The 12,820-nt window shown below is 51.8% G+C and overlaps 1 protein-coding gene across 1 annotated transcript in view; it reads left to right on the forward strand.

The window, feature by feature from the left end:
* The window catches only part of ALK (ALK receptor tyrosine kinase), a 726,132-nt gene that overhangs the window by 675,093 nt on the left and 38,219 nt on the right, over positions 1-12,820 (forward strand). Inside the window, exons 13-14 of the mRNA XM_057557895.1 lie at positions 70-232; positions 10,625-10,775. Of these exons, the coding sequence (XP_057413878.1) occupies positions 70-232; positions 10,625-10,775 (314 nt within the window). The remainder of the gene's footprint in view (positions 1-69; positions 233-10,624; positions 10,776-12,820) is intronic.

A 12,820-nucleotide genomic window follows, 5' to 3' on the forward strand; every position in this document is an offset into this window, starting at 1 on the left:
AGCAGAGGGAGGCCCACGGAGGAGGGAGGGCCAGGCCAAGTGAGTGATCGCCTTTCCTCTTGTGTGCAGTTCACTGGCTGTTCACCACATGCGGGGCCAGTGGGCCCCACGGCCCGACGCAGGCCCAGTGCAACAATGCCTACCGGAACTCCAACCTGAGCGTGGTGGTGGGGAGCGAGGGCCCCCTGAAGGGCATCCAGACCTGGAAGGTGCCAGCCACCGACACCTACAGGTGGGTATGGGGGAGGGGGAGGGCAAGGGGCAGATCCACCCTCCCGAAGAGGACTGGGGTCCTGCCGTTGGGTGCATGCCTGCTCTCCTGGGGTGCCCGGGCAGGCCAAGGCTCCGAGGCCACAGACTCTGGCCCACATTGGAGTGTAAGGGCTGGAGATGGGGAGATTTGGGATAATGGAATATGGCAAGAAAAGAAGCTGTGTCCTCTGTCCTCAAGAAGCCCACAGACTCATTTGTGGAGATGATATGCATGCATGCACCAGCTTCAGAACATTCTTTAGCTTTATTAATAACTATAATTATAGCGGGCTGTTCTTTGAACTTCATGCTGTTCAAGTGAGGCAATGAATGTCAAAGTGTTTGGGAGACAAAAGTATGATACACATGAAAGATGATTCCTTATGCTTGAGCCTCCTTTCCTGGGCCTTCATTGTTTGCAAGCAAAGCAACTATTCTGGAACTCTTATCCCAGGCCCAACCCCACAGTGTTCCACCAGAGCCAGGCCAGGCTGGAGGGAGGCCCGACTCCAACGGGCACTCAGCTAAGCGAAGCTAATGGCAAGGCCTAGACCAGTGGCTCCTACCCTTGAGCGGGCATCGGAATGACAGAAAGGCCAGTTAAAACAGAGGTTGCTGGTTCCACTCGCGGAGCGTATGATTTTATAGGTCTGGAGTGGGGTCCAAGAATATGAATTTTTTTTTCATGCTAAACATTTTTACATTAATGAAGCAAATATGACAAAACACTGACATTTATTGGATGCAGGTTGAGGAGGGAGACACCAGTGGTACTCACTGTACTCATGGTATCCATCCATATTCATTCATTCACCGAGAATATGAATTTCTAGCAAGTTGCCAGGTGATGCCGATGCCGCCGCTGGGTTAACCACAGCCCATGCTGTCATCCTTGCTCAGCTCGATGCCGTGGGCAAGGCCAGTGCCGCAATCCTTGTTTTACAGTTGAGAAAACGGAGGCTCAGAGCGTCAGGAGCTTCCCACGGCCACATGGTCAAGAAATGGCCTCCAAGCCCAGACTTCGGGGGCGCAGCTCTGCAGAGGTTCCTCCCACCGCACACGGCTGGGCTGTGTAAACAGGAACCATCATAATCATGCTGTCATTTGTGCAGATGCCCCCTAGAGGCTGAACACAGTGGGAAGTGAGCTGCTTCCCCTCCCGCAGCCCCCAACCCCCAGCACATCCTCAGCCCCCTGGGAAGGAAAGGGGCTTCTCAGGTTGCCCTGTTTTCCACACATTCCCACCCCTGGGACTTCAGTGTAAATGTGTTCCGGGGAAAGCCCTAAGTGCTTTTCAAATGACATTCTGGGCAGGAATGCAATAACAAGGCTTGGCTGCAATCAGATTAGCTGCTCCAGGTCCACACATCTCTAGTAAATGGCCAAAGACCTCCGGCTACCCTCGGCCCTGCCATACTGAGCAGGCCGGGCCTCCCTGTCCGAACTGGCTGAATTTCCAGGGGTCATCCGCTGTCCTAGAGAGAAGGATATGCATGTCTGTTGAGGACCCACTAGGTATTTCTCCTCCTTTTCACAATGAGGTAGATGTTATTACTATTGTTTTTATCCATATTCCCTTGTTTCCATATGAAGAAACGTGTCAGGAAGCTTAGCAAAAGATCGAAGGCCACTCAATCAGTGACAAAGCTGGAATTTGAACCCAGGACCCTCAGTCTCAAAGTCTGTTGGTTCTTTCCATTAAAACTCCCACTCAGGAAACAGTAAGTGGGAGGGGGCGTAGGAATCATGCGGCGCCCACCTCCAGGAAGCCTCCAGGGATGAGAGCCTGGGCGGGGAGGCCCCGCCGCCCGAAGGGATACTGGCCAGCCCAGCCCTTGGCGCAGATCGCCACATACAAAAAGCAACGTGAAGAAGAAAGCAGAGGAGCTGTAAGGCAGACAGAGACCTCAACACCTACCCCCAGCAAGACCCATGGTCCCATCCCGGCCCAGGGCGCCTCCCAGGCTAGACTGGCTCGAAGTCCTCTGCGACTTACGGAGGTCCTCTTGGGCTGTGTTCCTTCTGAGATAGTGTGAATCAGACCCACTTCCAAACTCGGGCGGGTTATTTAATCTCTTGAGACTCTGTTTCCCCACCTGTAAAAGGCAAAGGTTGGGGGTTGCTAACACCTGCCCAGTTGGTTGCAAAGATCACGTACAAGTGCCTCGCACATGCCCTGCATGCGGCAGGTGCTCCCCAGCCCAGCTGACTGCAGAGAAGTCCCCTGGAGTGGTGTCAGGCAGTGGCCAGACAGCATTTCCAGAAACAGCAGTAGTTCCTGACTTCTCTGCTTCCAAGGACTTTTTTCTGACTTCTTCAGATGGTCCCTGCCTTTTGAAAGATTTTGCCTGCCAAACTACACTTATTAAGTAATAATTAATTCATTTTCCTATTTTTTATTAATCACAGCTATATCTAAGTCTAGCCGGGTTTCTGATCTGTGTAAATTGCCACGGTGTAGCCACCCTGTGTTGCTACAAGCCCAGCCCAAATCAGAGAACTGTTTCCATTTCTCTCTTTGGAATATTGAGACTAGCTCCCAGCCCCCAGCACTGCCTGCTGAACACTCATTAGAAACACACACGGGAGCCGTTTTTCTGTTGAAGCAGGACACTTCAAAGTGCCCAAATTTGTAAAGGGGACTTCTGATCAGGACTTTTTTGAACTGGCCTGAGAAGCACCATATCAAAATTGAAGAATCAAAACCAAAATATGTTGGGTTTGGGTTTTTGTTGTTTCTGTTGACTCCTTGTTTTTTAACCCAACAAAGACTGTTATAGATATTCCTGACCCTCACCTCATCCTTGACCCTGGATGAGGCTCGGGACTTGGACAATAATGTCTGTTGGTCACATAACGTCGCATCAAAGAAGCAGACCATTTAATGATTTGCTATACAGACCACATCGAAATGTCCCCAAGTCAGAATATCCAGGTTGAGAAGTCAGGTGCCCTTTTTCTGGAAGATATTTTCTCCATATTAACTAATTCTCATTTAGTAAGTGCAGTTCGTCTAGTGAGACAAACGTAGGACACACAGGAGGATGGATGTAAAAGGTTCTTGAGAACAGAAAGGTTGGAGTCATTCCTTAGGGAGTCCATCTATTCCTGGAAGAGTGTGGCGCTCAGCTAGTGCTGCCTGGCTGCAGCTTGAGGCCTGGCACAATTATTGCTACAGTCAAGGTCTCTACCTACTGATCAGAGAGGTGAAGGAAAGCGAGCTATACTTATCAAGCACCCACTGTGTGCCACAGTGGGGCGTCATTGCCTGGGGCTTGCTCAGGGATGCATACAGGTTAAAAAAAAAATTCTTTTTTTGAATTAATTTTTATTGGAGTATAGTTGATTTACAATGTTGTGTTAGTTTCTGCTATACAGCAAAGTGAATCCGTTATACGTATACATATATCCGCTCTTTGTTAGATTCTTTTCCCATATAGGTCATTACGGACTACTGAGTAGAGTTCCCTGTGCTATACAGTAAGTTCTTATTAGTTATCTATTTTATATACAGTAATGAAAACACCTCCACTCTAAATTAACTGGTCATTTACCCGGTGTTCCTCTCCCATCTTCTACACCTTTGTCTACTACCACGAAGAGGGAGAGGAAGGACAGGCCGGGAAGGAGACAGCAGGCTAAGGTGGGGCTTTAGGGGCAAAACCTAAATCTCCATCTCCTCCCCCTGCCCCCCCCCACACACTGCTTTCCTGCCCTGGGCTTCCCCTTCCCCTGGATTTGCCACTTCCTCTGTCAAAACAGGAGAGGTGTCCAGACCCGCTCCCCTCCTGCTTTGCACATCTCAGGGGACCATATTAAGCACCTGTTAGGACACTATGCCTGACACTTAAGTATATAAAGAGGTACAAGATCCAGTTTCTGCCCAAGAGGAGCCCCAGTCAGTGGCAGACGTAGGAACAAAGCATTTCAGTGTGATGTAGAAAGTACTGCAATGGAGGTTTACACACAGCCCTGTGTCAGAGGCCAGGGGAAGGGCCTGAGTTCATGGATGGCTTCCACAGGGAGACAGAAGCCTGAGTTAAGCCTTGAAGGTGATAGAGTTGTCTACGAAGACGAGGGGAGGGCCTTCCCGGGGGAAGGAGCCCCTGGGGCAACCAGGGCCTGCAGGAGCTGAAGCAGGACCTGGCCCTGAGGCTGCAGCCTCACCTCCCGAACACGTTCAGCTCCTTCTGGGGCCAGCGAGATGGTGGTGGTGAGAGAAGCAAGTGGGGAGGCAGGGAGAACAGAGGGAAGGCTGGTGAGGTCATGCAGGCAAGAGTCAAATGGGGCTAAACCAGGGCAGGGGAAACGTGGCGGGAGAGGCTGAAACGTTTGGGCGGTAGAATCAGCATGACTGGAGGATTGAGTGGGTGGGATGGGGGTGAGGGGGAGCAGGCAATGCCCAGGAGGACAGCCGTGCGTGGGGGGCTGAGGAAGCCAGGACAATGAGCGACAGCTCCTGTCCCAAGGAGCCTGATTGAGAAGGACAGGCAAGGATGAGGGTAACAGTGAGAGGGACACCTGATCTGGGAGATTTCCAAGTCTCGGTCTGAGTGCCCATGGAGGTGGGCGGCTAAGGTAGATCAGAACAGGAGCGTGATTGTGGGGGGTGTGCTGGGGCAGGAGCTTCAGCCTCCGCCTGAAATGGAGACGCACACTGACCGAGTCCAGCTCCAAGGCCCGGGGGGATTTAGTGCGATTCGGCGTGTGACACCCCGCGCAGGGGCAGTCGCATGCAGATGTCAGCCAGCCAGCCTCTCGCTCTGCTGACTTCTTCCCCTCTTCATCCTTCTCTCCCTCCTCCCAGCCCACCTGCCTGTTCTCCTGCCTCTCCAGGGTTCCGTATCCTTCCCTGTCCTCCTCCTCCCCCAGCTTCCCACGTACACACACGCAAACACACACACACACATGCGCACGTGCACACATGCACACAGATCGTCTCTAAAAACATTCATCAAGCACAGCCCACAGCTCCTGATGACAGTTCTCACATGGTTCACTTGTTCCTCAGACATCATGTACAAGAGGTCTCAGATCCCAGCTGGAGCCAGCAAAGCCCACCAGCCAACCTGGGCCACAGCTCTTCCTGACGGCCTCCATCACTCACACTAGTTTCCTCACCTGGCTCCACAGACCAGCACGTGCAGCTGGATGACACCATCATTCAAATCCACAAGCAGCCATGGAGCACCTACTGGCTGCCCGGCTCTGAGCAACCGGGGCAAGGGGCCTCCGGTTGTCTGCCGGGCACTGAATAGATGCTGCAGAACTTGTAGAGAGGACTGAGCCTCTGGAGCCTTGCAATCTTTGCAAAGACCACAGGGCAGAAAAGTTCAATAACAGTCCACGATGCCAATAAAGTCCTAAACAATTGTAGAAGAGAGTCACAAGTCATGATTCATTGCCAGAGTAATTGTGCAGATAGCCAGAGCCATGAAGAGCACAGAGCAGGGAAAGTCGAGGGAGGGGGGCAGCATTGAGCGAAGATCCATGAGCCACAGGCAGAATGAAGTTTGGGTTCAAATTCTGACACGCTGTATGACCTTGAAAGTGTGCTGCCCCTCCTCTACAAGGGCCTCATCTGTCGAAGGAGGGGTTGGAGAGAGAGGTCACTGACATCTCTTCCAGCTCTGATATTCCTGGGTCAGGAAGGTGGTAGGGAACGAGTGGACGATGAGTCTTGCTCATTGGTGCCAAACTGGAATGGAACCGGGGCAGCAAGGAGCACACGCCTCCACCGCTGACCCCCGAGGGTGTCGCCTGATGGCTCGCGTGACCCATCTGGATCATACGACTATGTACCTGCACAGAGCTCTCGCCCTGACCAAGCCCTGCACATACCCAGAGTCCCCGTGCTCTCACAGCAGCCCTGGAGGCAGGATGGATATGCAGGGTGGACCTAACTACTCTGATTTCACAGAGGAGGAAACCGAGACCCAGAGGATGGAAGGGACTCACTTAAGGTCCCACTGGGTGTTAGAGGCAGAGCTCAGAGCAGGTGTGGAAGAGAAATGAGGTGCTTCCTGCTTCCCCAGGTGGGGTCCTCTCACTCCTTCCCCCCCTCCACTGCCCCCGGCAGCCCCACCAAGTGTGCCGCCGACACCACCATCACGCTGCACACCAGCTGTGCTCTCCTTCCAGGGTCCGGCAGGCAGCTACTTTGATTTGTGGCTAATTCTTTATTTTAAAAAGATTCACAACTCCATTACATCAGGTAACAATAGCTCACAGTCAATAATACAAAACGCAAACCTGATAAACATCCATTCTGACGAGGGGACATGGATTTAGATGAAGACAGACAAACAAATTACAGCATCAGCTCGCTGAGAACAGTATCCTGTAACTTCAAGTAAACAGGAATCGCTGCGAGTCACTTTCCCCACCTGAGTGGCAAGTATATTAATTTGTTGTCATTTGTCAACCATCAAAATAAGTTGTTTACAAGGCATGGGAAAAGGCTTCAAAGATTCAGGCTGAGGTTATTATTCTGGCACAAGTTTGTGTAACGTGATTCGTACAGTGCGGGGGTCTTCAGAAGCGCCAAGGCTGGCCCTGTGCTTCCACTGGCTCCCTGTGGAAGTAGGTCCTGGGTGAAACTGAACACCCTTGACCCTGGCTCCTCGGCCACACCCTGCTCCACATATTGCCCTGCTCTCTAGAATCCGGGGCCTTATTCACTCACCCCTTCTGCCTCTCAGAAGTCACCCCAGGAGAGGAGCAGACAGGCTCCCCCAGGGGTATATCAGCACAGCAGTTACTATTTGTTACTCACTAGCTACCCTCCAGGGGCTGAACTAGGCCCCTTATAAGGGGCATTATCTCATAGAACTCTCACAACAACCTTTTAAGGTAAATATTCTTATCCCCCTTTTATAGATGAGGAAACTGGAGCTCAGAGAGGGTACATAAACTACCCAAGGTCACACAGCTGGCGAGTAACAGAGCCAGAACCAGGAGAGGTAAGCAAGGTGCCTTGGACACAAAAGTTCAGGAGGCTCTGGCTCTCAATGTTGACCAAGTGTAAGGCCAACACGTGGGCGGGAGATGTCTCACCCAGTTCCTGGCCCCGAGTGACAGAGTTGGATTTGGATCCGGGTCTGTCTGCATCCAGCCTGTGCTTTTTTCACTGTGGCACAGCCCACCCAGGAGGAGATGGACCTCTAGTAGCAGCTAGAAGTTTCCAAAGGAGTGAAGCTCTGTGGTGGGATTTCAGGCCCCACAGGGCTGATGAGGGAGGCACCACCTCCCCTGCCAGTAGCCCAGGTGGGCAGCTGCCTGTCCCGTGTCTTTAAAACAGTGATAGTCCAGGTGGAAACGTGGGGCTGAGGCCATCACGCAGGAAAGCAAACTCCAGCTGCTGACACCTGGGTGCCAATCTCTACTGTCTCCTTTGGGGTCTGCAGAGCTGACCCCAGCCCAGAGTCCCCCTTGCACTTGGCAGCAGTTTGTAATCTTTTCAAACCCACTACTTACCCTCATGAGGGCGAGGGTCCTTGTCCTCATTTTTTTCCTTGGTAGGGGAAGCTGAGGCTCTGAGAGGTTAAGCAAGTTGTCCCAAGTCACACAGCCAGCAGAGCGCCCAGGGTATGACTCAGAACTCAGGGCTCTTTCCATCCACCTCACTGCCAAGAACTAGGTCAAGACCCAAATGGGGCTGGAGTTCAGACTCGGTTGGGGGCAGGAGAAATAGGAAAGAAGACTTAGAGAGGGGAAAAAAAGCATGTCAGGAACAAACAACTTCTAAAATATAATGCTTTGGCTAAATTTAAACATGTGAAAGAGTTCAGAATGATTCATAATGCATGCAGATTGACTATGCAAATGACTATGCAAATGATGCAGAAAGGATGAGACGGGTACAGCTTACCTCTCAGCCATAGCAGGAGTGGGCAGGGTGAGGACTCCCTCTCGGGCAGCAGTTTTCCAAGCCAACAGCACCTTCAGATTGAAACGACTTTCTTAGGTAACCTGCCAAAGCCCCGGAACCCTGGAGGGGCCAGCAGGACAGATGTGGCCCGTCTATGCCCACGTTGCTGTCTCTACACTCCACAGAGTCTCTGGAATGCCCAGCACCACCCCGGCCCCAGGCTTGCCTTCTCTGAGCTAAATAATTCTGCTGCTTTCCTTTCACCAATGAGCCTTCCTTCTTCTTCAACCTTTTAATTGTCCTTATCACCTCTCCTTTTCCAGTGGGTCAGGAGCGAGGGTTTGGCTGAGGGTCTGAGTGAATTAGGATGGGCCAGTAGCTTCTCAGACCACCCTCGTGCATCCATATAACCTCGCAGCAGCATGTCGGAGGGGAAATGGGCTCCATGAGGGGAAATGTAGAGCTCTGGACCAGGGTTTGCCCGGCCCAAATGAATCCCTTTGGGCCTCGGTTTCCTCATCTGCCAAATGAGATTGCTAATAGCTACTGTTTACGGCTACTGGGGGGATGCCATATGCACTCACGCCTGGCACATTGTAGGATGCTCAGGAATTGGCCCTACTTCCCTCTGCAGAGCTACAACACCCCACTTCCCCACCCCAGCACCTGGGTTTCCTGCCTCTTCATTCACGTTCACACAAGCCTGACTCGTACCCTCCACCTCTTTCTGCTTGTCTGGGTCCTACCCAACCATCATCTCCACCACGAAGCCAACTTCAGACCCGCACCCCACACGCCCCAGACCAGCCAAGGCCTCCAGCACCGTTGCCTCAATGTCTGTCGCGGTCCTCCGCCTCTTTCCCGGGCCCCGAGCACCGGATGGCCCTGATTTGTGCCGAGACCTGCCACTTTCTCGGGGCTTTCACCCATTATCTCCTTTTAGTGTTGAACCTCCCCGTGCCCCTGTGAGTTCGGAAAGGAAAGAATGGTCCTTCTTTGACGAGGGAAGGATCTGGGACTCTAAGAGGACACACAATGAGGAGCTGGTCCACTCCTCACATGGAACCCCAGAGCCCTTTGGTCCCTCCGCTTTGCCTCCCCGATATAACCACCCCCACAGGGAGATGTCATAACTCTGTCTCCCCAATTTCTTTGGAAGCCTCTCGAGGGCCTGGAGCCCATCTCCTGCCTCCTCTTAGGCATGCGGCCTTATGCCAGTTTGCAACGATCTCCCATCGGTGCCGGGCCCCGGAGACAGGACAGTGGGCTCAATTCTCCCTCGCTCTCTACAGAGACCTCGGCTCCTCACCTGCCACGTTAGCCATCAGCTGGCCCTCCGGGCTTGTCTCTGCAGAACAGGCCCGGGTTCTGCCTTAGGAGAGCCTCCAGGAGGCCCCTCCCATGCTTGGAACACAGGACATTTCCTAGAATTATAGGTGGAGAAGCTGCCGTGTGCGCACGTGTGCAAAACCATCTTGCAGCTCTCCCTGGAAGCTTTTCTTCAAGGACCTTGGATCTGAATATGCAGGGACTTGAAAGCCCCCCAAGTTCCTCTCCCTGGCAGCCGGTCTCTGGGGAGGCGTGCGTATCGGGCACGCGAGCTGTCTTCACGGCACACCGCTCTTCTGATACGGTTCATCAGTTGGGTCCTGTCTCCCCCATCCTTGCTTGACTTCAACTCAACAACCTAAGAGGCAGCAGAAATACTCCCGCATCCCCACTCTCTGGTTTTATTTTCATCATGATTGGTTGTTTGCTGTCCGCACACACATTGCTCCAGAAGGAGTTATGGCGGGATGCGAATAAACAGTCTGTGCTCATAAACACCACTCTCCTCAATCACTCCATGTGGGACTCCTTGTGTCTAGACCCCGTGGGGAGACTTTAAAACATTGTACCAAGTCAATTACTGCTCCTTCTACCAGTAAGAATAATAATACTTAGTGAGTGCTTCTTACGTGCCAGCCACAATTCTGAGACTTGCGAGACTTCATTTCTTTAATCTTCACCACACACCTGGGCTAGAAGGTAGGTTTTTCTTATCCCCATTTTACAGATGAGGAACAGGAAAGTTCAATTACTTGTCTAAGGTTGACCACATGAGTCCTTTGCTCTTGGACATGGAGAGAAGTCCATAACAGGAAACCCCAGGTATTCAGGACACCATCACCCCAACAGCCCACATTAATACAGACTCTCCCTGTCTACATCTCTTCTCTCTCTCCCTGCCCCCCTTCTCCCTCTCTTCCTCTCTTCTACCCCTTACTAGTTCTTTACCTTCCTAGCTCTGTGAATGAGGCATTTCCCTGCCCCTCTCTGAACTTGACCACCCTCTCCTGACAGTGGAGAGAGGACCCTCCTTGCTGACCTCATGGGCTGATTCAGCGGAGAGACCTCCAGCACGAGGGTGGTGCGCTCGGCCTGTTAGGAGCCGCTGGGTTGGCAGGAGGGGAGTCAGTCTTCATACCATGGCAGGAGCCCACGAGCTCTGTCCTGTTGCAGCATATCAGGCTACGGAGCCGCTGGCGGGAAAGGCGGGAAGAACACCATGATGCGATCCCACGGCGTGTCTGTGCTGGGCATCTTCAGCCTGGAGAAGGACGACGTGCTGTACATCCTGGTCGGGCAGCAGGGGGAAGATGCCTGCCCCAGTGTAAGTGCCCAGAGCGGGGGTTTGTCCTCCACACTCACCAGGACCCAGGCAGGTCCCTCAGAGGACACAAACACTGGACACACGCCTTTGGAGACCTCACGTTCAAAGATGGCAGGACTCACCCTTTATTCTGCCTGCAAATGCTCCTCCCTTTCCAGGGCCATTTGGGTGCATGAGAAAGTGGGTGGTGTGGCTTTGGGGGTTGCACATCCTTACAGGCACCAAGGCTGAGGCATGGGTTTCATGAGCAATCTTTGAAACTGAAGAGCTGAATTCTGCTAAAATGGGCAAATGGTTGTTCCTCTTAGCACAAGTGCGAGTTGAAGCCCACTGCCTAAGCTTTCTTGCAAGGGCACCATTGTCTTTAGCTGTATTATCATAAACAGGAAAATACCAGACTAAACATGTCTTGTTCAGCTCTAAATCACAGACTCATAGCCACATATATGCATATAAAACCATAGAAAAAGTTCTGAAAGATACAGATAACAGTGGTTGTTTCTGGAGAGGGGACTGGAGTTGAGGGTGCTTTGTCAGTAATGTCTGATATTGTTACAAAAATAATGCGTTCACATATTATTTATTATTTGTGTGATTAAAACTTTTTTAAGTTTTTTAAGCACAGACTCAGAGCTGAAAGACCATGTAATCCACTTCCCCCATTTCACAGATGAGAACATGGAGACCACAGAAGTGAAGGGACTTGTCCAGAGTCTCTCATAATGCAGCACAGAGACTCTGGCTCCTATTTTTGCTGCCCCAAACTTGCTTGGGGCTCAGTTTCTACAGCCTTTTTCCCTTTTCCACTTATAGCACATCACTTGACAAGCCAGACTGTCATCCTCTGCAGCCCCAGAGACAACCCTTCATTCTGGTTCCTGACCCCACTGGGGTGTCCAGCTGTCAAACAGGGAGAGCTCCAACAGCAGTACTTAAGAAAGCCAGTAGTGGTCTAAAATGACCAGGAAGGGCAGACAGTGGAGACTAACAAAGCAGCAGCCATGCCTCTTGCCTGTGCTGGGGGACGCAGGACCCTCGCGGTGCTGGCTGCCTTGATGGGAACTCAGCACTCTGCAGGGGGGTCTCCGCATTGGGCCAGGCCACGCCCTCACCTGAGGGTGAACTTCTGCACTGGGTGGGACCGGGGCAGGGATCTGGGTTCTAGGTCTCAGGACCCAGGGCTCCTTCCCCAGAAACTTATTCAAGAGCAGAGTTGGAAGACAGGTGTGGGAACAAGAGCTATGAGAAAGCAGTTCAATTCCACAGAATAACCTCAAGGCTTCTAAGAGTCAGGCCCCAGGCTGGGAGCCAGGAGTAAAGTATGTGCCCTACCCCCAACCCCACCTTAGAGACTGAAAACAAAGCAACAGGAGTAAGCTGCGCAGGTGCAACCTTGGACGTGAGAAATGTCTGGACTCTTTTATTTAGCAACTATAATCAGGACTTTCCAACCTGATATAATGTATTAAGTCATTACATTACAAGCCGCTGTAATTTTCACAGGAATTTATTGAGTGCTAATGTAATTCTTCCATCTAAGCAGAAAGATCACATTGACTTCCGCAAGGAACTTTTACTTGATTGGATTGTCATCAGTTGCATCTTTTCACAGGACTGAGTCCTTCTTTTTTAATTCAATTGTAAGCTACTTGTTCCTCTGGACTGCTGCATTTTATCATTTTATTAATCAACCTACTTGCTCTCAAACTTTGGATGTGCAAGGAAAGTTCCAAAGAAGCCAGGGGCAGAGGGCAGCCCCCTCTGCTGGTCGGGTCGGGCATAGCATGGGCATGGGGAAAATAATTGGTCTTCCCAGTTGCTCCACACCTCCGCCCCTCAGGAGTCACTTGAGAAAGGGAGAAAGACCTTTTACAGGCACTACCTCAATCTCCAGTCCTCCCCAGGCCAAAAAATGGTGTCTAGAGAGGATCTTCTAGAGAATGAAGTGGACCCCAAGAATTAAACTGCAGGCTTTGGCAGCTCTGCTGGTTCTACTGCATTTCTGCGTGGAGTGGCTCTTCCCATGTGCCTGGCCAACCCAAGCC

Source organism: Balaenoptera acutorostrata, chromosome 12, assembly GCF_949987535.1.
Source record: "Balaenoptera acutorostrata chromosome 12, mBalAcu1.1, whole genome shotgun sequence".
In the NCBI taxonomy this organism is placed as follows: domain Eukaryota; kingdom Metazoa; phylum Chordata; class Mammalia; order Artiodactyla; family Balaenopteridae; genus Balaenoptera; species Balaenoptera acutorostrata.